The sequence below is a fragment of the Schistocerca piceifrons genome, chromosome 3 (assembly GCF_021461385.2).
Source record: "Schistocerca piceifrons isolate TAMUIC-IGC-003096 chromosome 3, iqSchPice1.1, whole genome shotgun sequence".
NCBI lineage: Eukaryota > Metazoa > Arthropoda > Insecta > Orthoptera > Acrididae > Schistocerca > Schistocerca piceifrons.
Genome location: NC_060140.1, coordinates 911,913,084 through 911,939,833, shown reverse-complemented (window position 1 = coordinate 911,939,833; position 26,750 = coordinate 911,913,084). Strand labels below are relative to the sequence as shown.

The following is a 26,750-nucleotide window of genomic DNA, read 5'->3' as shown; positions in this document are numbered from 1 at the left end:
CAAAATAACTAATGATGGTCGAAGTAGAGAGGATATAAAATGTAGACTGGCAATGGGAAGGAAAGCGTTTCTGAAGAAGAGAAATTTGTTAACATCGAGTACTGATTTAAGTGTTAGGAAGTCGTTTCTGAAAGTATTTGTATGGAGTGTAGCCATGTATGGAAGTGAAACATGGACGATAAATAGTTTGGACAAGAAGAGAATTGAAGCTTTCGAAATGTGGTGCTACAGAAGAATGTTGAAGAGTAGATGGGTAGATCGCATAACTAATGAGGAGGTGTTGAATAGGATTGGGGAGAAGAGAAGTTTGTGGCACAACTTGACTAGAAGAAGGGATCGGTTGGTAGGACATGTTTTGAGGCATCAAGGGATCACCAATTTAGTATTGGAGGGCAGTGTGGAGGGTAAAAATCGTAGAGGGAGACCAAGAGATGAATACACTAAGCAGATTCAGAAGGATGTAGGTTGCAGTTATTACTGGGAGATAAAGAAGTCTGTACAGGATAGAGTAGCATGGAGAGCTGCATCAAACCAGTCTCTGGACTGAAGACCACCACAACCATAACAACAACAACAACAACAACAGGATGGTACAGGGAAACTGGAGGCTTTGCAAGGAGACCCCAGAAATAGGCCCAAGAAGAGCAGCATTGGAGAGAGATGACTGCTTCTTACAACTGTAAGTCCCTCACAACTGTCACAGCACTGCTATTGAAGCACGAAATCAACTCCACCAGTTTCGAGGGGTCAATGTTGGTAGAGAACCGCTCAATGAAGACTGAAAGAAGCGAATCTTCAGTTCAGAATACCTTCTACAGGTCTAGAACCCACCAGAGAGCACTGCACAGCTCGACTACAGTTCCCAAGAGAACATCTTGGCTGGACAGTACAACAATGGAATCAAGTGTTGTTCACTGATGAGTAGCAGTCTAGCCTCCAATCACTGTGAAGAACATATAAGGATTAAATATTGAAGGTCTGTTTATATTAGTACCAGTTAAAGGGGGTAAGACATTGAAAAAGGAGAAAAAAAAGATTTTTCAAAAATATGCTTATTTTGTAACGCACATCTTCCTGAATAATTTGATGTATAAAACTATGTATCTGAGGAGTTATAAGGTACGTAATTTGGTCTTAAGTGTACGAAGGTGCAGCGCCACGCCCCTCTGCACAGCATTCTTCTGTCATACCTACGGGTATTTCACTCTGTAGAATTCGAATGTAATATTTGTGCCAAAGATAGTCATACGTGAAACAAAGGACTATCGATATCAATACTTTCTCTGCTGCTATCAACATGCATAGCTTTGATCGCTGGTTTTGTTTGTTCTATGTATTGAAAGACGTGCAGTGTGGTGCTGTGATCTTCGACACAATTTTCGTTTTGCTGTGTTGTTTTGCGTTCGTTTGTGGCATATTATCGCACAGGATGCCTAGAATTCGTTGCTTCAACCGTAAACAACGTCACCATGGCAACAGATACACAGTAAAGGGTGTTACAACAAATGTTACACCAGTGGCTCAAGACTGCAACCTTTCAGAGCCAGTAAACAATTCACTGAGTGCTTCTAGAAGGAAACTTGTTTTTGGTACTACTGAAAATGGAGGCTGTGAATCCGAAGGTTCATGTAATATTATAGTTGATGTTAACATACTGTCACAATTAATATTGGACAATGTTATGTGCAAGCATTGCTTTGGTGTTCAGTGTGTTTCTTTGGTGGAAGATAAAGAGTGCCAGGAAAGGCCTTGTTATGAACTTATCTGTAACGTGCAGCAAATGCAACGTTGGTGCATTTTGCACGACATCTAAAATCGCAAACAAAGGTTATGATGTGAATTTGAGGGTAGCATATGGCATGTGCTGTACTGGTAGGGGACAGAAGGCAGCAAGAACACTTTGTGCAGTGATTAATCTTCCTCCTCCTCCAGCAAAGTTTGAGAGGAATTATGGCTTACTGATTGAGGCTGTAAAAGAAGTTGCAGAATCTTCAATGAAAAGTCCTGCAGAAGAATCTATTGTCGAAAATGATGGTGACAGGGACATACTGGCTGCTTTTGATGGTACCTGGCAAAAAAGATGGCACACTTCATTGAATGGTGTTTTAACAGCAACACCTGTTGACACTGGTATGGTACTAAATGTTGAAGTGCTGAGTAAATTTTGTCAGAGTTGTGTGAAAGGGATTGCAGATCATGTATGTAATACGAACTATAAAGGCTCAAGTGGAGGTATGGAAGTGCAGGGAGTTATAAGCTTGTTTACCAGATCTGCTGCCTCCCGTGGCCTGCGTTATGTGAAGTACCTTGGTGGTGGTGACAGTAAAGCTTTCCTTGAGGTTCAAAAGTGTGCACCATATGGAGCTGAGACTATTGTGCAGAAGTTAGAATATGTGGGACATGTACAGAAAGGACTTGGCACTGGACTTAGAAGGCTGAGACAAGATTTGTCAGGAAAAAAATTATCTGATGGGAAGGGAATAAAAGGGAGAGGGCAACTGACGGATGCAGAAATTGACAAACTACAGACATATTATGGTTTGGCAATAAGAAGGAACACAGGGGACTTGAAAAATATGAAGCAAGCAGTTTGGGCCTTATACTTCCACAAAATGTCCACAGACAATAACCCTATCCACAACTTATGCCCAAAACGAAGTGAATCATGGTGTGGCTACCAAAGGTCAATTGCTGGTGGCGAAGAATATCATCATAGGAATTCTCTACCAACTGCTGTAATGGAAGCCATCAAACCTATATTCAGGGACCTTGCAAATGAAAACTTACTGAAGAAATGCCTTCATGGTGGTACCCAAAACCAAATGAAGGTTTTAACCAATGTGTATGGGAAAGATTGTCAAAAACTGTTTTGTGGGAAGAAATGCACTTGCTATTGGTGTTTATGATGCAGTTTCATGTTTTAATGACGGTGTGCAAAGCAGGAAATATGTATTAGAGAAAATGGGAACTAAGCCCGGAGTGAACTGTAGCAAAGCTTTGTATGCAATAGACAGAGAGCATGTAGTGAAAGCAGATAAATCATTTTTGGAGGTCATAAAGTCAAGAAGAGTGCATCATAGGAATGTGAAGAGGAAGGAAACTGACATTGAAAACGAAAAAGAACCTGCTTGTGGTGCTGGACAGTTCTAAAACTATGCCAAATACAAGCAGAAACTTTAACGGCCATTTTCTGTAAAAACACAATTTTCTGTACTTAGGTACATGTAGCATCCAAAATAAATATTCTATTATCAAACTAGGTATGCTTATTAAACACAAACTCCTTAATGCAAAACTCTAGAATTTTCCAAATCTATTAAAAATTATGGTAAAAATTGGGATAATTAAATATAAAATTTGAGTTTTTTCTAAACATGAAGTTTAAAATTTAATAACTCAGTCACTTTTCCATAAATTAAATAAATTCTAGAGTTTCATACTCCTTTAATTATGAAGAAAAGTGTACCTAAAGCAATTAATGCAGCCAATGGTAACGGTAAAAATGGTCGAATTTCACATATAAAGCAAATTGCTTTTGTTATGTTTTTCAACGTCCACTGCTATCAGTGTGAATCCTGAATACTTCTTGGTTATGCTGACAAATTTTTTATTAATTTATTTGTAAAAGTATAGACAGTAGAAAATAAAGTGTCCTGTGGTGCCTCTCCTGCTGTAAGTCGGCCCGTTTGACGTCCTACCCCCCCCCCCCCCTCCCCTGTTAAATAATCTACAATTTTTTTAAATCATTCTATCAAAATTTTTCTTTTAATTATTTAAGCAGCAAATTTTTATTAAGATTTCCAATATACGTATCACACTCCTAGTCCCCCACCCCCACCCCACCACGATTCATCACCTGACGGAAGAGAGAGGGTCTGGACAAGGCCAGGGCAAGGGATTCCCCTTGCATATTCTCCTCCATGACACCTTTCAGGGTGCTTCTGTGATTGTGTGGCGGGAATCAATACAGCTGCAAGGACAGGTTTGGTCTTCGTGGAACATGGGAGCCTTACCATATATCAGTATGTGGAGGAAATCTCTCTGGAGCATTTTGTGCCTTTCACTCCATTTATTGGTGGTGAATTTTATGTCAATGCATGACACTGCACACCCACATGATGCAAGAATTGTGCAAGAGTTCTTTGGTGAAACAGGGATTCACGCTATGCAATACCCTGATCGAAGCCCTGATTTGAATCCTGTTGAGCATGTTTGGGACCAGCTAGGGAGTAGAGCCCGTTGGCACTATCCAGCCATCCTACAGGACCTACAGAATGCCCTCCTGGAAGAATGGGATATAATTCATGAACAGGACATTACCACATTAATCAGGAGCATCATGAAGCATTGAAAGCTGTCACTCGTGTTAGAGGTGGCAATACATGCTTATGAAGATGCGAACAGAGATGTCCGAGATCACCTCCGAGGTCTGTGAAGCAAAGCGTCAAGTGTATAATATCAAAACAGACGTGCATTACCTTTATGAGCTTACTCAAAATTTCTTTGAAGTGTGCGTCTTTGGCTTAATTTGTTTAGAATTGTCTTCCTTTTCTTGTTGTTGAACACTTAGATGGACAGTACCACAACATTCCATCACAAGATAGTCGATTATTGTCATAAAAGTGTCATAATTTTAAAATAAATTTCAGTTTTTGTAAGAAATTGAAGGGTTGTGTTTTTCATGCAGGTCAGTGTATTACCAGCAACCAGCAACCAAGGTTCAACTAAAGATAGAATAATTCCTCACCATTTGCTCGCAGAGCTGCCAGTAAGCAGGTTACTAGTCTCTTGGATACACTCTGATCCAGGACATTTGGAAGCAGCGCACAACACATAACAGATGGATGGTGACTATGGATAACATCAGGGACATCTGCTTTGTATGTATGGAACCATTCTATTACCTCCTGAAATTGAATACAACACTACAATAGAATTTTTTTAAAGAAAGTGACTTTACATAGTAAGCTTACCGTATTTACCCAAGTATAAGATGACCCTGAATATAAGACATCCCTGAATATAAGACGACTCCCCATTTTTTAGGAGGCTTCTTGAGAAAAATTTATTTTTTTATCAAATTCTTACTAATCAAAATCATAACCGAACATGTAGCAGATTTTGCTTCTATACTGACGAGAGAATGTTACAATGTCTTTTTCTACAAAAACATACTGTCTCCTCGACACTCTCACATTGGCTGTGTAAAACCAACAGCTGACACCCCCCTATTGTTTCTGTCATACCTCATAGTGAGCAACGAGAACATTGCTCCATGAAACATGTAAGTACGCCACTGACCCCAATCTAGACTTTAGCATACCCTGCAGAAATGTATGCTACTGTTGAGTGTTGAGTATTTGTCCAATTTTAAAGTCAATTCCATTACGAGCACAAATGGATTTGGGCAAACAGCAGTTTAAACATGGTAGATGTTCATAAAAAGCCAATGTATGCAGTACAGATTACCATGGTTGGAAGCAAAATGAAATTTACTGCTCGCTCACCACTCCCCTCCCAACACTCATCATAGTTCTCTCCAAAATAAATTTGTATGAAACCTCAACAGCCAAAGCATCATCTGTAAATGTAAGATGACAATCATATTAATCTATTAAACAGAGTACGTTTTCCTCAGCAGCAATAGTTCAATCTGCGAATATAAGACAATCCCAGGTTTTCCAATGACGAATTTGGGAAGAAACCTCGTCTTAAATCAGGTAAATACGGTATATAAACATTATATACAAAGAGCCACACACAAATGCATTCACAGAAGTGCCTCTACCCCCCCCCCCCCCCCCCCCACACACACACAATAAGAAAAAACTTGGCTGAAGACTTCTTGCACCTCTGCCAAATGAAAATATGTCTTTAAATATGTCTGCTTGTGTCTGTATGTGTGGATGGATATGTGCGTGTGTGCGAGTGTATACCTGTCCTTTTTTCCCCCTAAGGTAAGTCTTTCCGCTCCCGGGATTGGAATGACTCCTTACCCTCTCCCTTAAAACCCACTTCCTTTCGTCTTCCCCTCTCCTTCCCTCTTTCCTGATGAGGCAACAGTTTGTTGCGAAAGCTTGAATTTTGTGTGTATGTTTGTGTTTGTTTGTGTGTCTATCGACCTGCCAGCGCTTTTGTTCGGTAAGTCACCTCATCTTTGTTTTTATATATAATATATTAACTTCAGTGAAGATAGCAAGCTGTCCTCTCATGTCAAAGAAATAACAGGGTACCGAATCTATAGATGTAGGCTAAATTTACATATGTGTGACAAGGTGAGTCACTCAACGAAAAGGCAATGTTGGCCCATCACAAGCTAACGGAGCCCCAGGGGTCGCTGTCATCTTCCAAACTGCCATTTCAGTCTCCCTATAATGGCTCACGATTTTTCTTCACTTATGCACAGAATGAAAAGCTCACCCTCAGCCCCATCAAGTTTGTACCCCTGAACTGTCTTTAAATGATTGTGGTATAATCAGATATCAGGCATACCCCAGTAAGTTGTCTTTTGAGCTAAGGAAAGTTAAGAGAAAAACTTTTATAGTGACAAATTTTTGTACAGACATAGGAGGGAGAGCCATGAGCAACATACTACAAATCCTGACCACTGGAGTGTGAATATGAGGGTTTTTCTTGAGTGATTCAAAAATCGCAGCTTCCAGTGAAAAAGTTTAGCAGTATGAGACTAAACTACATTAAATTTTCTACAAAAAAAGGTTTTATTCATTTATTCTATAGCATTAATAGTTTCTGTGTTGCAAGGATGGAAAAATTGCAAACTATTAAAAGCAGTGTTTCAATGGGATAAAATTAATGTTTGTTGCCAAATGAAGTGATTTAACAACAGTTGTTAACTGTGTGTACCACAACTAAAGGTAGGAGATCTGTTTTAAGGAATAAATTGTGTTCTGGGGTATGGAAGGGGGGCAGAATGATGGAAGGCAGGTTGTCACACTGTGGTCATGCTCTTCATAGGTTTGCAAACTGAAAACCTAACACGCAATTTCCCACTCTCTCTGCCCCACTACATCACAAGAAAGAACTATTGTATATTTCACAAAGTTATACCAATCCTTTCGCAGTCCACCTTATGAACCACCAGCGATGCAGTGCACAGATATTACATTCCAGAATTCAGGTGTGAGTTACCAAAAATACTAACACATATGAACTGGATCTGTATAAATCTCTGCTAACTGTTCTATACTGCTAGGGGAAAATTGATTATGCCACCCTGTATGGCAGCTGAATCATTCTTTTGGTGGGGGATGGGAGGGGGGGGGGGGGGGGGGGGGACAAATTCCCAACAATGTGTGCTGCTCACTTTCTAGTTTACAAATTGACTATACTTCCCCAGAATTTTTTATCCAGTTCTCTTATGTGAGTAGACAAAATTGCTTCACTGGGCTCATGTTTATAAAGTACAAAATAAGTTAGTGCTGATTTCCAATTGTTAAGTGAGCTATTATGTAAAAAGCTCAACAGTTGGCGGTATCAATTGTCTACCAAACTGAAGAGCCTGTTCCAAGTCATGTTGCCAATATGTATTCGACAATGTCAATTTCATTGTCCCTACTACCAATGGTTGGGTTGCTTCTCACAGCATGAGAGGTATCACATATGCATCACCCTACCTCAGCACTCCCAACATCTGAATAGGCACGGAGGCTTAAATTGGCTCTCTTTTTACAACAAAAGTAGGTCACCTATAATATGTTATGAAACTTTGGATATTTGAACGTAAGTCAAGTAATAGATTATAGCAGATTATTTTTCTAGACTTGAACATGATCAGTCCCACTCTGTAAGACATATACACACCCATCTTGGAAGATATACTGTGGATGTGTGGCAAGTAGCTGCACTCAGTGCAGCTGACAACACAAACGCCAGCAATTCCTGAATGGGTGAGATCTACGCACTCTACTAGGAATGTACTCATGGTGAAACAGGTGCAGTAACTTTCTGGTCATTCATTAATTCACCACCAAGTGACTTAAACACAGTTTTATGGCTTTACAGTATGTTGACAACAATATACGGAAGCAATGTGTCATATTTACCAGGCAATTCCTTTTCTACCAACATTACAGAGATCACCAACAACATCACACTTACAAATTAAACACTTCTCAACCACTGTTCATAGGAATATATTTTACACTAAAGCTCACTAAACAACTTCAATTAAGTAATTGCTTAATAAACTGAAAATAACTGCACTATATAAACATGAGTTCAGTGAAGTTATTTTGACTACTCACAAGAGAACTGGATACAGAAGGCTGGAGAAACTGAAAAATGAGCGGCACTCATGGTAGGTGAAATTGCATTCGGTGGACTGTTGCTTATAAACAGATGCCACATCAGCGCTCTTGGAAGAGAGCTGTGGCAGTGACGTGGCTCTGTTGTTGTTCCAACATAATGATTTGCGAAGATGGAAAGAATTTAGATTCGAACAGTGATTAAGTACTTCGTAAAGAAAGGTATGAAAGCAAAGGACTTTCGTGCCAATTTCCAGAATACATTGGGGGACTCTGCTCCTTCATACTCAACTGTTGCCAAGCTGACAAACGAATTTAAATTTGATCGGGAGAGCTTAGATGATGATCCACGCAATGGTCAGCCAAGATGTGTCACTAGTCCAGAAATCATTGCAAAAGTGCACAAAATGGTCATGGAGGATCGCTGATTGAAAGTGTGTGAAATTGCTCACGCTTGCCATATGTCATCTGAAAGGTTGTTGTTGTTGTTGTTGTTGTTGCTGTGGTCTTCAGTCCTGAGACTGATTTGATGCAGCTCTCCATGCTACTCTATCCTGTGCAAGCTTCTTCATCTCCCAGTACCTACTGCAACCTACATCCTTCTGAATCTGCTTAGTGTATTCATCTCTTGGTCTCCCCCTACGACTTTTACCCTCCACGCTGCCCTCCAATACTAAATTGGTGATCCCTTGATGCCTCATAACATGTCCTACCAACCGATCCCTTCTTCTGGTCAAGTTGTGCCACAAACTTCTCTTCTCCCCAATCCTATTCAATACTTCCTCATTAGTTATGTGATCTACCCATCTAATCTTCAGCATTCTTCTGTAGGGTATACCACATTTCTGTAGGGTATATCACATTTTAACTGAAGAATTAGAAATGAAAAAATTATCTGCAAGATAGGTGCCGCAACTTGACGCTGGATTAAAAATGCATGAGAATGGACGTATTGGAACAATGTTTGGCCTGTTTTAGGAGAAACAAACAAGATTTTTTGTGCCGGTTTGTGACCACAGATGAAACTTGGGTGCACTACTATATCCTAGACACAAAACAAGAGTCAAAGCAGTGAAAACATGCTGATTCTCCGCCACCAAAGAAGGCAAATACAATTCCTTCGGTGGGAAAGGTCATGGCACCAGTGTTCTGGGATGCGAAGGGGATTCTGTTTGTAGATTATCTCCCCACAGGGCAAACAATTACTGGCAAATATTATGCTAACCTCCTGGACAAATTGCAAAAGAGGTACACGAAAATACGCCAGGTTTAGCAAGGAAGGAAGTCACCTTCCATCAAGACAATGCACCCCCACACACTTGCTGTCGCCATGGTAAAATTACATGAGCTAAGTTATGAATTGTTGGCACACCTGCCTTATTCACCTGATATGACTCCATCAGACTTCCATCTCTTCCCAAAACTGAAAATATTTCTTGGTGGACGAAGATTCACTTCAAACGAAGAACTGATGGCCAGAGTTGACAACTATTTTGCAGGCCTGGAGAAAACCGACTTTCGAGATGGGATCAAGGCACTGGAACATCGTTGGACAAAAGTGCTTTAATCTACAAGGAGACTACATTGAAAAATAAAAAACGTTTCAGTGATGGAAGTACTTTCCGTTCCAAGAACTTTTCAAATCACCCTCACAGATTCAGTCCAGATGCATTTAATGTGTTAGCATTACCAGTAACAGTATTACCAGTAAGTACTATTAATGCACTGTTTGGAAAGTAAACAGCCCCAGACACTTCTTTGCACTGCGTCGTCAGGGAGCCATCAGGCATGCTGCGGAAGAGTCAGTGTAACTTTGTGAAACACACCGTAGTTGCTTCTTGCAATGAAGTGAGGAATCACTTGTGGGCTCTTCAGTTTATAGACCTATGAAGGAAGGAGCAGCATGACCAAAATCCGGTGATCTTGCCCCCTGTTCCAGTTACAATGCTACACCTCTAGAACACAATTTATCCCTTAATATGGGTCTATTGTGCTTACATGTAGTACAAACATTTAATATTAAACAAGGGTAAATCGAGGGTGGAATAATGACAATATTATGAACAGGATAAATTGCTGTTCACCATACAGAGATCTCAAATCGCAGACAGGCACAACAAAGGTAATGCTAAACACACGAGCTTTCGGCCAAAAGGCCATCTTCTACAGTAGACAAAACAGACATGCACATATGCATGCACGCGCGCGCTCGACACACACACACACACACACACACACACACACACACACACACACACACACAATGTAAAGCACAACACACACACCCATGACTCCTGTTTCTGCTCACTGTGGCCACAGGCTGCAGAGAGAGAGAGAGAGAGAGAGAGAGAGAGAGAGAGAGAGAGAGAGAGAGAGAGAGAGAGGTCAACTTTAGAACTACGTCTTTGGCCAAAATCTCATGTTTTGCAGCCTTTTTGTTGTGCCTGTCTATAGCTCAACGTCTCCTCTATGTGGTGAGTAGCAATCAATTCTTTTCATAATATAAATGTTTAATATTTGTTCTTAATCCTCTTCATCTAATAACAATCATTAATTTTAATCCATTAAACATTATTTTTAATCATGTGCAGTTTTTCTATCCCCTGCAATTCAGAAACTTATAGACCTACAGTAAAAATGAATAGGACCTTTTTGCAGGAAATTTAATGTTGTTTAATTTTGTACTGGGAAACTTTTCACTAGCAGCCACAGCTTTTGAGTTGCTCCAGAAAAACATATAAAAGTGATCTTTAAACACCCTGACCCTCATGCCCTCACCCCACCAGTCAGGTTTTTTAGTCTGACACTCTCTCTTACCACTGTACAAAAACTTGTGACTGCATGATTATTCCTCCTATTTGATATTTTTTGGTCTTTGTGAAATGGGCTGTATTATAAGTGTCTACATTTGTAGTAAAACATCAAAGAACTTTGAAAATAGGTATGAAAATTAGATCTTAACATCTCATTAAGCCCATTGGAGACAGAACAAAAAGTGTTTGAGGAAAACAAAATAAATCTGAAATATAAATTCAATATTACCTCAGAAGGTGAAAGTGTTCCTGAGAGATTGTTGGACCGAGGATATTTGGCACACATTTCTGGCAACCAGGCTAGTTCCAACTTCTTGTGATACTGCCGTGCATCAAGTGCCGCCAACGCATACCCAACAAGTCCATTCTCATCCTCAACAACAAAGCAGAACTCTGTACTAAGTGCCAAGAACCCTCCAACCAACCTAGTAAAAAAAAAAAGTAATTTCACCGTAGTACAGAAAAGCAGACATGCTACAAGCTTAAACTGGGAAAAAAAAAGATTCCACAAAATTTAGTGTTATTCTTGTCATGCATTAGACAGATGGGTATTCAATGCTTTCATAACATAATTCAGTATCTGAATATTCAGCAAGTACACTCATCAAGCAATGACAAAATTTTCAATTAGTTAGCCCTAAACATTACATCTACTCACATGATGTACAGTATAAGAATAAAGTATTTACTAACATATGCTGAACAGATTACATAAAGTAAAAAGTAACTGCATCTATATGTAATGTATATCACAAGAAATTAGGACTTCAGCCACCTACACACTTTGAAATAAATCAATGGTGAAAGTTGAAAATTTGGACATGTATGACAGAACGGACACCACATATCTGTATCTCTGTATGTAACATATTTGTAAACATTTCCACACTGTGTTTGACACCTTATTCATGATGTGCATGTTTTCAGATCTGTAAGCCAAATCAAGGCAAGAATTCACTGCTGAATTCTCACCCAGCCCTCCCCTCCCATCTACTACACACAATAATTCCATGTTTCCTGTTCTACTTTCAAAATGCAGCTGTGTCAATCAAGCATGGAATGATATTTTGTTTGGTTTGAATAGATATAACTGTCGAAATGATCATCAGCCTCCTCATTTTCTTAGTTGTAATATTTTATTAACTGCTTAAATCTGTATCTCTGTAGCTGATGCGTTATTTACTGCTGACATCAAGAGCTAATCAATCCTGTCCAACAAGCACCTGCTTCATTTTTTGAAAAAATTACATTAATGATACTTATGTTCAATATGTTTTTCCCACCAGCTAATGGTACTGAACTCAAATCAAATTACATTAAGTTGTACACATATTGTCCAACATGATAGTACCTAATCATTACGTTATTGTAATACATAAAGAAAGCACCAGCAAAAACTTGGAAATAGTTAAAAGTTTCACAGAAAAAGTAACGACCAACCTTTGTCATCATGATGAGTTGTCTCAGAATGAAACATTTTTTTAATATGCTCTGCTTTATTAATTCAAATTTAGATATACAATTCCGTCTGCACTGGAGTGAATGCCACCACAGAAGTAGTTAAGAATCTGACAGCAAGAAAACTGTTTCAAAATTTGATAAATTGAACAAAGTTTCAAGGATGTGATTCTTGATAAATTTCCTACATTCCTCTCCCAGATGCAAATTGTCATAACATCATACTTCTCAGTGTCCAATCATGTTCGAGACAGCGCACATATCTGCAGTACAGAAACAAGGATTTGCAATATGACATCAACGCTGCTGGGCATCATTTTCAGGCATGTTTCATTGGCGTATTTTTCAGTGTTATGCGAGATCGATGTAGGACAAGACAAAATATTGAAGACATCTATGTTGTCCAAATTGTGAAATGGAAATTATAATCTCCTGACATTAAGTGTGGAATCCTCCACTATATACTAATCTGTAGCATCTTTCACTGCAGCTAATAATGCTGCAGAACTTACACTCTGATGTGTTCTGCACAAATGTGCCTTCAGATAGGTCATAGTGGAACTGAAAGACAAGAGAGAAGAGCACCTGTTACACTACACATAACCAATGTGATTTCCATCCTCTTTATAATGACTGGTGAAACTCTTTCCCAAACACTGTTGCAAGCAGCATCTTTCACACTCATGTCATTACCTTCAAATCTAGCTAAACTTTCACATTTTCTTCACGTTCCTGTTTACACACCATGGTCTTGCAACAGATAGTGGATCAGTGATCAATAATTAGACAGATAGGCAATTTGAGTGTGGGACGCCTGAACAAGCGTGAGTGAAGTTGGATGCTGTTGCTACCCCCTTCCAACAAGGATGCATTGACATTTGCTAGACTTTCGCGATCTACACGTGGCGCCTGCACTTTACCACCATATAACCCAATATAAAAAACACAACTCTCCACGACACAAAGATATTGTGTTTATTCAAACAGTAGTCCAAATTTGGACAGGTAATTCATGGCAGTGCAAAGCATATGCATATTACAATGTCACTATGGTGCAACCAAATTCACCAACATTTTTCAGAAAAATTAATATGCTTGTACATGGCACTACCATTTAAATAAATATTAAGAGCTACACACTATGTGAAGGTCCTAGGCAGATTAAAACTTCATAACAGATGGTGATCTCTAACTCTACCTCCTGTAGGGAGAGATGTTATTAACTGAACTATCTGTTATGCCGCAAGGCTTCCATCAAGCTGAGTGATATATCCTTCATTATTTCTGAAAAGTTGCATGAACATAAATATTAGATGCAGACTTCTAGCACAAAATACCAAATTCTGATAAAGAAAGAAAGGGAAAGTTTCATATGTGCTAATTTCAGGAAGATATGGAGTTAGTTCCAAGTTCAACAAGGGGGAGTAACTTTGGTGAACTTAAGTGCTGTGTAATATGAGGTCATCGTACTTACATTTCAGAAAGCTCATAGCTATCAAGTTATACAAAGAGGAAAGTAAATACAATTATCATACACATGATTTGACCAACAAACTGGAACAAGTGATCTCTGACTGTGTAACATGCTTACTACCAATGAATAAGAAATCAGCAAAGATTCCTACAACACTCATTTAAAGAGAGTAACCCACTGAAATATCAGACAGATCACACTTTTTGACAGAATAATTTAATTGGGTAGATAAAAAAATCTACTCACCAAGCAGCGACAGAACATACACATGAAAGGAGGTTGTAATTAGGCAAGCTTTCAAAGCCAGTGGCTGCTTCTTCAGGCAGAAATTCTGCCTAACAAACGAGCCACTGGCTCTGAAGACCTACCTTCTTTTATGCATGAGAGATGCTGCTGCTTGTGGAATAGATTTTTTATCTATCGAATTACATTATTTTGTCAAAAAAGACAGATCACACTGGATCACATCAACTGACTTACAAAGGATAAAATCATATCTGAAGAACTAGTGATGCATTGGGCAAGTTTACTTGCTACATCCCTTAAAGATTACAAAAACAGAATTCAGAACTTGAAACTACAGATAAGTAATACAGGAGATTCAGTACAAGAAATTACCAAAACAGGACCTTCCAACCAAAGAATTTGAGGAGTATTTGGAGGAAGAATGAACTGAACATTTTTAATAAAAACAGGACTCCACAAAGTAGATTGAGAGCATCAGTTCTTATTTGGCAAAAATCACTGCTAAATTTACCACTGACAACAAGTTTTAAGGGTGCAAAGCAGTATCATCGAATCAACTGGAACCAAGTATTCTATATAGCACTATAGCATCAGGAAAAACCATTTGAAGTTTCGATGGTTGTTAATATGCATATACACACTGATCACAAACTTAGAAGAAGAAATGAAGATTGATTCATTTTAAGAAAGATTCAAAAAAGGGGGGAATGTTAAGTCATGAATCAGCAAAGTTCAGGGTGAGAAACACAAAAGCTTCAATTGATACTGGAAGAAAGCCTTTCTGTACAAAGTTGATGACCTCATGGCAACAAAATGAATACAATTCAAATCATAACAACATAAGATGAAGGGCAAAAATTTCAGTCCAATCAAGTTGAAACAAATAATATGTACACACATGAAGAAAATGATAACCCTAGGGTCCCATGATGATGACAACATGTGGCCCTGGGGAAACAGCTATTCACAATCATGTTGGATGACTAACATGACATTCCTATGGGGAATTTGAAGGTTTTCCCACCAACAAGGTAAGAAGTTTTCAAATAATCCAGGTAGTATTTCAAATAATCTGAACAATGCAGAGTCATTGGTGACAAATGACACACGAGTCACTGTTGTAAAATTGCAGAGTCCAGAAGTGATTTGCTTTAAGACCATTCGTTTGTTCCATTTACGGATATAATTGGTAACCTTTATAATAATAAGAGAGTATGTAAGATCTGGAATCGTGTCATTCCCACACTGATTGAAATAAGAATAATCAACACAGAGATTTGACACAATGGTGTACCTGTTACACAGGATGTTGGAATAAGCCATTATTCCATGAATTTTATTCAGAGACTAATTAATTATAACATACACACACAGGGAAACAGGCAACCTGAACAATTATTATTACCCAAAACGCAGCATTCACCTTTTGAAACTACATTTGCTTGTTTGGTAACTTACTTGTCTCCAATAATATCTGGCAAATCTAGAAAACGGTCAGTTCCATCCCGTCCATCTGCACATGTTTGGCGGCACACTGCATATACCAGACTTTCATCTGATGGTAAGTATGGCCTTATGGTAAAAATCTGACTACTTGGTACATCAGGAGCTTTGTACATGAACAGATCATTTCCAGAATCCACAGGTATTAATCGCTAGAGAAATGAAAGGGGGAAATTATTTATTTGTGTATCAAAAACAATCTTCAATGAAACAACATTCAATTTCTACTGTCGTTGAGAATAATAGTGCATCTCAAATATCCACATCATGAATACACACTCCTGGAAACAAACACTTGGAATGCTAACAATGGTGTATTCATTACAAACTAAAATAAAATACTACACATCACACAAAAAAGCACTAATAAAGCCCAGTGCTCTTTCACAATCATTTTTCCTTATACATGGAAACACACTTAAAATGTCTGAAGTTCTTATGCACCATGTATGGCTTGGGTTAACCACAAAGCATGAAAAGGAAAACAGATCATTATTCACAGAGGGCACAGTGACTAATACGTGAATATAAGGATCCTGATTACAGCACTCATCACAAACCTTCACTTTAAGATGAGTTGAATGTGCCTTCTTGGCAACATATTTTTCTACACTATCAGATACCTTTTAAGTGTTAAATACAATACTATCAATATTATGGGCAGTGAAGCTCAATTTTGACAAATTGGAGTAAAGAAAATGGGGCAGCCTCTATGAAAAAAAAAAAGAACATTTTGGTACAGCATTAGTGTGGAAAGATTCAGAGCAACCACGCAGAGGCCAAATATGGATGACTGGTGGATGACTGCTCCTACAGTATAATTAAGTTCCTCTCGATAACGCACCTGCACTTTACCACCATATAACCCAATATAAAAAACACAACTCTCCACGACACAAAGATATTGTGTTTATTCAAACAATAGTCCAAATTTGGACAGGTAATTCATGGCAGTGCAAAGCATATGCATATTACAATGTCACTATGGTGCAACCAAATTCACCAACATTTTTCAGAAAAATTAATATGCTTGTACATGGCACTACCATTTAAATAAATATTAAGAGCTACACACTATGTGAAGGTTCTAGGCAGATTAAAACTTCATAACAGATGGTGATCTCTAACTCTATCTCCTGTAGGGAGAGATGTTATTAACTGAACTATCTGTTATGCCTCAAGGCTTCCATCAAGCTGAGTGATATATCCTTCATTATTTCTGATAAGTTACAAACAAACTAGGTGTTTCTTCTTTTTTATTTGTCACTTGAAATACTGTGACCCTCAAAAACAAATCCCTTTCTCAGCTTTTCATTGTTCAAATTTATTAACATATATAAATAAAAAAGTCATCTTTCCAAAGGTGTGTCTTGTGAATAATGACCTAAAGCTACTTTTTTTCCTTTGTAACAAAATAATTCTGACACTAAACAGCCTACAAACACTTGAAAATATGTGTACCTGAAGGTCAGCTGTCAGACCACCCCTGAACACCCACGGTTCTTGTTCACCACTCATAAATGTCTCCTTCCATCCTTTTGAAAACCCTTTTTTTGTTTTTGTAAGAGAACAGAAAATTTAGATAAGTAGAAATCAGTATATACTGAACTGATTAATGTCTATCTGCTACTATATAATGTCACTACTAATTTAAACGGTCACAGTACCTAATGATTCAGGTAAAAAGGGGTTCAAATACAAATTGTCTTGCAGAATATCTATTAGGTACTGCTAAACCATAACAAACTGTACTTTTAAATTACAACTAATTAAATTTCTGAGAAGTCTACATGAAACTGAGCTTGCTGCCTTTTATGTAATTTGCAGCAACAATCCTGGGAAACTGAGCACTACAAGTTTTCCCTTTTATTACAGAATTCATAAATTCCACGGGAAACGATAAAACGGTCCTGTTCTTAACTTTGCACATATGACATTCTGCAAAAACTTTTTGTAATTGACTGGAAAATTGAGATGGCTTAATTAAATTAGTGATTCTTGCTACAGCTGTTTTCAGTAAACATTAAGTGAAAAAATATAAATAATTGAAAAATAAACAAAGAGATAATTAAAAATATAAAGCAACATCTGGAGGTCTGCAAATAGTGGAACAATTCCTCTTCCTACAAAAGAAAAATGTAAAGAAATAAAAATTTGTGTACATAGTACTAACATAATACCTGCAAGGTGCATGTATGTAGTACTGATAAATTTCTTGCTTAAAAACTAGTACTGAAGTAAAGGATCTCAAAATGTTTAAGAAACAGCTGCAACAGCATTAATAATACACTAAAAGCCACATGTTTTTTGTTAGGCAGCATAGAGGAATGGGAGCTTGCAAGGTTGCAGCTGTGGTTTTGCATTGAGAGTAAAACTGTTACAGCACATCTCCCACAGAAACACAAATTCTCATTTCAGTCAAATCAGATGAACATTAGATCTTGTAACTTGAAACTATACAAAATGTAAAAATCACTACCAACAATTGTTGCCAGTTTTTAAAGTCAGTTAGAAAAGTTGAGAGAGTCTACAACTACATTTTTTCCTTAAATTCAATAATGTTTCATAGACAGTTTGTTGGTGGAAAATAAAACAACTTGGTAGATGTGCTGACCAGAGTACAGAGAGCATTACTTTCTAGATGTGGCTGTGGTGGTGGCGGCACCAGAGGTGACAGCGGCAGCGGCAGCAGCGGTGGCAGTGGCAGTGGCAAGTATTTGAAGGGAGAGCACTAACCCAATGAATGACCAACCTCTTCCTTCGGGAAAACTGAAACAGTTACTAGATAGTAACTAACAGTTACCGTCTGGAAGAAGAATTTATAGCAATCATCATAGCACATAGCATGTACTAATATCTGAAAAAAAGTACTAATTTAGAGAAACTAGCTGGCCAGTCCCCTAAGAAAAATAACTGCCATTTCATAATGTAGGCACTAGAGATTGACTTAACCAGTAAATGTGAAAACCTGCCACAGCTTTCCTGCAATTATGCAACTGTAAGAAAGCTGAAAAAAATCAATAAAATATAAAAGTATGGAAATTATTTTTATCAGGGGAATAGCCAGTATCATATTTTGGCCTGCATCATCCTAGCAGGCGCCTAGAAGAGAAAACAAAATATTATTTTGGTCCCTGGAATGCTGAAATTGGGAGCGCAGCATGCACATGTGGCTTACCTGAATCATTAGGTTCAGGATTTTTGTGTCACAGAACAAATGTACCAAACAAGCATGCATTTTTGTCAGTACCTTAGTTCCTCAAACAAACAAAAATTGAAAATCTATTTCAAGCAAAACAATTTCTATGCTACGTTTGTCACTCACTTTTAGCGTGTGAGTGTAAACTTCATTTTCCTCAATTTTAATGACTTTAGTTTTTGTGACTATGAAGACATGATATAGTTACATTAACCAAATGTAATGTTCTGTGACAACATTAATACTACAGAAAAAGGGATGGGCATTTTAATGGATTAATCTCAGAAATGCCACTGCTAAAACATGGAAACTGGTGATGACGCTGCCAGTGGACATCTTGTCATATGAATGTTTTGGCAGAGGCATTGTTGACATGATTGCTAGTTACGAGAGTACCGCGTACATGTGTAGCTGCCGAGGGTGAAGCTGGCTACCATCTGCGGGAAGCGGCCGCTAGCTGTGGAAACAAGCATACATAAATTAGTAAAAATACAACTTCCTGTTCAGAAAAAAACATAAGTCACCCAAGTCAGATGGAAGCTCTCTTCTCAGCACAATGTGGAACGCAGCCTGTTTAAATAAGGGCAGCTGCTGTTTAACCCTTCAAAACATATCTTCAAAAGTTCAAAGGCACCAAAGTTTTCTGTATTTTATAATTTTAAAGATCAAGCAAGAAAATCAATGAGATATTCTTTTCTTCTGAATTTATTTTCTTATTTGTCTTTGCAATCTGTAATCATACAAACATTCACTATTGGTATTTGAAGTTATGGGCACAGCTGGCAGTAGGAAACAATTTGTAATGAAGGGTTAAGGCTTGAGCAGAAGTATATTGTTTTATCAGTCACAGCATTTAGTTCAGAGTCTCCTGTATTGAAATAATGATGCAAAAATTGACAATTTGCAACACAGCATAGCAACTGTCAAATGTAATTGATTCTTTGCTACAATATAGTGATAAGTATTTTTTTTCCATGCTGAATCTGTGTACAGTATATTACTGGAAACTGAAAAAGAACACCGTGAAGGATTGTTATTAGGTTTACTAATACTGACCTCACATGGAATCAGGATTACTAACACTGACCTTATATGGATTCAGGATCACTAATACTGACCTCACAGTGTTTATGGGTCTAATTTAACCCTTGAACTGCTCTGGATGTGTTAACGCGTGCGCATTTGTACCCGTCCCTGTGTGCTCTGAACGTGCTTATGCGAACCACCAGTCGTAGACACTTTCAGAGTACCAGGTAGAAGGACTGGTGGCGCGCGTAAACACGTTCTGAGCACACAGTTGTTGTTGTTGTGGTCTTCAGTCCTGAGACTGGTTTGATGCAGCTCTCCATGCTACTCTATCCTGTGCAAGCTTCTTCATCTCCTAGTACCTACTACAACCTACATCCTTCTGAATCTGCTTAGTGTATTCATCTCTTGGTCTCCCTCTACGATTTTTACCCTCCACGCTGCCCTCCAATACTAAATTGGTGATCCCTTGATGCCTCAGAACATGTCCTACCAACCGATCCCTTCTTCTGGTCAAGTTTGGCCACAAACTTCTCTTCTGCCCAATCCTACTCAATACTTCCTCATTAGTTATGTGATCTACCCATCTAATCTTCTGCATTCTTCTGTAGCACCACATTTCGAAAGTTTCTATTCTCTTCTTGTCTAAACTATTTATCGTCCACATTTCACTTCCATACATGGCTACACTCCATACAAATACTTTCAGAAATGACTTCCTGACACTTAAATCTATACTCCATGTTAACAAATTTCTCTTCTTCAGAAACGCTTTCCTTGCCATTGCCAGTCTACATTTTATATCCTCTCTACTTCGACCATCATCAGTTATTTTGCTCCTCAAATAGCAAAACTCATTTACTACTTTAAGTGTCTCATTTCCTAATCTAATTCCCTCAGCATCACCTGACTTAATTCGACTACATTCTATTATCCTCGTTTTGCTTTTGTTGATGTTCATCTTATATCCTCCTTTCAAGACACTGTCCATTCCATTCAATTGCTCTTCCAAGTCCTTTGCTGTCTCTGACAGAATTACAATGTCATCGGTGAACCTCAAAGTTTTTATTTCTTCTCCATGGATTTTAATACCTACTCTGAATTTTTCTTTTGTTTCCTTTACTGCTTGCTCAATATACAGATTGAACAACATCGGGGAGAGGCTACAACCCTGTCTTACTCCCTTCCCAACCACTGCTTCCCTTTCATGTCCCTCGACTCTTATAACTGCCATCTGGTTTCTGTACAAATTGTAAATAGCCTTTTGCTCCCTGTATTTTACCCCTGCCACCTTTAGAATTTGAAAGAGAGTATTCCAGTCAACATTGTCAAAAGCTTTCTCTAAGTCTACAAATGCTAGAAACATAGGTTTGCCTTTCCTTTAAATTTTCTAACCTACCTGCCCGATTAAGGGATCCCGACATTCAGGGACAGGTACAAAGGCGCACATTAACACGTCCAGAGCAATTAAAAAGGGTGTACGAAAAGTTTTTTGTTAAGATTGCTGAGGGAATTCTTTTACAATTAGCTAAAGTGATACTGAAGACTATCAGGAAAAACTTTTAAAACACAACCTCATGTTTTGCATCTTCACTTAATCTCTGCATACTTATTACACATTATAAAACAACACAAGTTCACCACCCCTTTCACATCACATACTGGGCATAAGATTTCAGGAAACAGACCCTATATATTATTCACGTGATACATTTGGCAAATATTTTACATGTTTCCTAACTAGTGTTCAAATCGCTGGTGAGGAAATTATAAGCATCATTTAAAGTGCGCAACATAACTGTACTTCCCTATGGTGTGGACTTCCCAGGTCCTTAGTGTATAGCCATGCACAGACTGCAAAGTAGCTGTAGATTGCAAGGAGGCACAAAATAAACAAATTTCATGCATCTCCCACCCTAGTGCGAGTCTTTCAATGTGTCACTATTACTGCTTATTTTTTGAAGCTTCCCATTTGCTCTCACAAAATCTCCCCACCGCAGAAGAATCTGAGATAAAAATCTACGAATCAAAAGCATGTCCTCAATGACAGCAGCAAGGAATGCTAGCCACAAGGAGACATATGCAGTCAACTTAAGGTGCTTTGCAAGCTCTGAGCTGACACTTTGACGATATCTGAAATGTGACTGGAATTGTCAACAAATGGTGTTCTTTGGCTCGGACATGTACTGTACTTCAACATCACATTCCTTAGAACTAGTGTGACGTTATTAAAGATTTCATGGCATGAAAAAGTTTTCTGGTGGGAAATTCTAGTTACAGTGAGGAACAAATTACTGATGAAGCCTTAAACATAATCAGTAATAATACTGATGTAGTAAACAGATCCCAGCAAGCTTTCTGCAGTAACCACTGACCGCAGGGAAGTCTAGGTGAATGTTTTCTACAGCATACTACTGCCACAACATTGTTTCACAAGCTGCTTTCAAGCTAGCATTTACAGGGTGACAGCATAGCATGACATGGTCAATTGTGTAATGTAAACAGGGACAAACTCTAGTTACTGTGCTTCAGTATCCACTCCAATGGCAATTGAGTGTGTTACTGTATAAAAACAACAGTAGACATATGCACCAACAGCTGCTAAACATCAATTCAAGAATGAGCAATAAACACTGCATTCCAAAATATTTGTGCCTTGCATTACACTGCACTCACGTTTCAGATGCACCAGATAGAGTTATCCATCCCTATTTAAAAATCTGGTAAGTCCTTATTGTCCCTATTCATGGATGAGATATGTTGTTTTCTAGCTGATCAGTATCATCAAACGCTTCTGACATATACTAACGAGAGTAAGCAAATATTCCATGAGCCCAACTGGTTCCGTGATCATTCACCATTAATGGGGTACAATACCTTCCTTTCTTTTTAAGTCAGTTAAATCAGAATTTTCCCAATTCTAAACAAATAAACTCTGCATGTTATAACCTCACTTGTGTTTTGTTCCTATAGCAGTTTATCATTATGTTAAGCCTGAACAGCATCTATTAGTATGTGGTACTGAAGGATAAAATAAGATGTTTTCTATATGGCCTAGTTTGGTGATGGATTTAAGGGACCTGAATGACAAGTGAAATATTGAACTGTGTTACTGCCTTCTATTTTGCTAATAAAACACAATGATAGTATAATGAAAAAGCATCAGAGTGGAGCACTTCAGTAATGAAGGTAGTTTCCAATGACTTTTACATTCTGTGGAATCTGAAACTATGGTGAATACAATAGTCCACCATCAGCTTGTGTAGCTCAAAGTAACAAAAATTAATGTGTCACTCCCTCACAAACAATGTGTGGTTATGAAGCATTACGAACATTTTGAACAGTCAGTGCAAATCTAGACTGTACATGTAGTGTTAGAACACACAAATGATTACATTTGACAAAATGAGTTGGGAGCTAATAAAATAGCCAACTGATTCTGTACCGCATAATAATTTCCATATGTCTAACAAGTACATGTTTGTTTGTCCTCTAAGCTAGTAATCTGATCGTAATCAAACTTTGGTGAGTTCTTGTGTGCATGCCCATGAGGGTTTCTGAGGATGTACAAAAACATACAGGGCGGGGGGGGGGGGGGGGGGGGTCTGGAGCAATTTCAGCCAAATTTTGTATATAAAGGCTCATTATTTGTATAAAACTACTGTAGGTGTAGGGTGCCCTAATACCCCTACAGGTTGGTGTGGGAGTGAGAAGCCATGAAAGTAAAAATATTTGATAATGACTGATGTACTAATATTGAACTGATAGTTTCCTGTTTCATAAGACTCATTGGTGACAGTCCCAATAAATTTTCACCCAAGAGTGTGGATGTGTGAGGAGTGGGGATTGCAAAGGCAGTGAAATTTCAGCACATCTCTGTCATGACTGAAGCAATTTCTACCCAACTTAGTACCTGTATCACCGGAAAAAAATTACTGTGGCAATAAGAGACCCCTAGCATCCCTATGGCTGAAGGTGAAGCTGAAACGTGTAACACATCAATATGTTTCAAAATGATCTGATGACATTTTTTCCTGTATATGGTTGACTTGGAATACTTCAAAAATGTGAAGTTCACCCTGTCTCTTACTCATGTTGTTCAGTGTGTCAACAAGGTCGCGACAATGTGCACTGCGACAGGGCAACAATTCTGTACGAGTCAAAAGGAGATGTACTGATTCCACATATTCCCATCATTCCTAACTGGAGTTCCTGGTTAACCTTGCATTCTCAATGACCATTTAAAGGGCCCAAGGTTAACCACTTGAAGTAAATCTGGAAAATCCATGATTTATATGTGGACAATTGTATGTTGCGTGCTCACAAGTGGGATAGCTGAAAAATTTAATCATTTTCCAGAAGAATACCAAAAATTTTGCATACCCAAAAGCACTTTAATTAACTTAAAATTTATTTTAATGCACAAAAATTATTGTCATTAATTTATTTTACACATATAACTGTGCCTTGTATAGGGGTATATGCACCTACTTAAAAAGAAAAAGAATCATTGCAACAGATATCGTGCACAGCTAGTGATTCCATACATCGAAACTGAGGTTTGCAACATCCAGAACACGCATCACAGAACTGAAACAGTACATACAGTTTGCATTCTAACATTTTTTAAATGCTATAATACTCTCCTCACAATAAATTATGTTGCACCCTTTTGGTGTTCTTCTTCAAGTATGCCAATATATAACAGATACCAGATTGCAGCTTACTAGTGTCATTTTTCGAGCTGTCAATATACACCACATCCTGATGTTCCCCTTCTGATCTTGCAAGATCACCAAACACATTTATATTTCCTTTAATAAATTGATTTTGACACAGCCATCCATAAACAATGAACAAAATTTCATAATGTAAGTACATCTGCATGCACTTACAACAATGCAAATATTAGATTACTGATAAAGCTCTATTTTGACTTTCACATAAAGCTCATGAATTCCTATAACAACATAATGAAACAACTGATTGCATAAAATCACTAATGCATGTACCTTATGCAAGATCAGCTGTCAAACATGTTAAATGACTTGCAGACGTGTTTCCCAAGAATGGCTTGTCATCCAAGATTGCCTAAATGCTGAGAATGAATTAGAAATTCAAATAAAGATAGAACTGGAAATGCAATTCCTGAATACTTCCATCCACAGTATTCATTATGCATTCCTAGTCCTAATCCAAGATGAAGTAAAGTTATCCACAGACTCTAAACATCACATCAGTGTAAATAAGAACAATATACGAAATCCTCCTTTTTCTAGTCCACAAGAACATAATGATTCATTTTAATTTAACACTTGAGAATTTTATTCAAGCAGCATATTTACTATAAAAGCAGAGTCTATAAAATAGTTTATAAATATTTTACTGTCATATTTAGCAACATTACAAGAAGATAAAATCTGTGGACCATACATTTACTTGCATCTTCAGTGGCAACTGTAGCACCATAAATATGATGTCTCCAAGTAGGTAACTTGTCCATTCCCCTTGCATGTATGAAATCAGCTGGAACCAATAGACATGGCACACAAACAGTGCTTGTTTCAATTTTGCACACATGGTTAAGACAAATCCATAAGCTTGAAAATCTTTTGGTTGAGATTTCTGCTTCAGCAAAACTCTGAAATGGCTAGTGAGGGAGAGGGAATGAAGATTATTTCAGTACAGTAGTAACAGCATACTTTAACAGAATCTGAAGGGCCTCAAAATAACTTCAACAACAGGCAGTTAACAAAGTATTGTTACATGTTGTTAGCACTAAGGAAAATTGATCACAACATATTCTTCCCTAACTAACAGAGTTTGCCAGTTTTTCTAAATGTATAACATTCGATGAATGGCACATTTCTGGGGTGTATCAGACGGACTTTTACTGATGATATATACATATAGCTCCATAACTTGGCCAGACAGCTGCTCTCTAAAGAGGATTTGAAAGAAAAGGAGTGGTGATTTTTGAAATTAACATACTGCATCTCTCAACTGAAAGCCATACAAATGCGCCATTAAATTAAGGAAAAAGAAGAAGAAAGAAAAAAGATAAGAAAAAAACTGTTTTGACAATGGCAGTGTTACAATGACACAAACACAAGTGTTCAGCAGTAAACATTATAGAATAGCATAAATAAAGTGATATCCATTTCTTTACAACTTAAAATACCTGAGGAACAACCAGAAACCTGAACTACATACAGCACAATGCTTTGTTTAAATATCCGTATTTTGCTGAAGCTGGCATAATACTGCATTCATTCTCATGCATGCAAGAGGAACAGACATAGCAGTTACATTCTGTTAAAAGACACTTATATGCTGTGTATTTTTAATGGGTGTGCACTACACCATTTTAAAGCTGGAAATTTGTTATAGAAAGACAAATCTTGCTCTCTGACTACAAATAAGTACGTGTGTTAGTAAAAAGGTAACAACCAACAAATAAAATACTGATCACTAATTACTGCAAAATCATTGCATTACATATGGTCATATTGCCCAACCTGTGGCTTTATAATTTTGTGGACAATCTGTTAAGACATTGCCTTTAGCCTTTACAAAAGAAAAGCATAAAATGAATTAACAAACTAAAATGTGGAAAAACTTTCACATATCACACGATATGCCTACCACCCAAAATGTGCGCACGTGCTCACACAGATACACATCTCCCCCCCCCCCCTTTCCCCCTCACTAAATAAACAACTGTGAAACAGAAACACACAAATGTGAAACAGACAAATGAATATAAT

General features: G+C 37.9%; 1 protein-coding gene across 1 annotated transcript in view; it reads right to left on the bottom strand.

The window, feature by feature from the left end:
* Window positions 1-26,750, bottom strand: part of LOC124787878 (protein O-GlcNAcase) — a 158,150-nt gene that overhangs the window by 17,371 nt on the left and 114,029 nt on the right. Inside the window, exons 11-15 of the mRNA XM_047254854.1 lie at window positions 19,361-19,414; window positions 17,220-17,305; window positions 15,714-15,910; window positions 11,307-11,502; window positions 4,748-4,907 (exon numbers count right to left, since the gene is read on the bottom strand). Of these exons, the coding sequence (XP_047110810.1) occupies window positions 4,748-4,907; window positions 11,307-11,502; window positions 15,714-15,910; window positions 17,220-17,305; window positions 19,361-19,414 (693 nt within the window). The remainder of the gene's footprint in view (window positions 1-4,747; window positions 4,908-11,306; window positions 11,503-15,713; window positions 15,911-17,219; window positions 17,306-19,360; window positions 19,415-26,750) is intronic.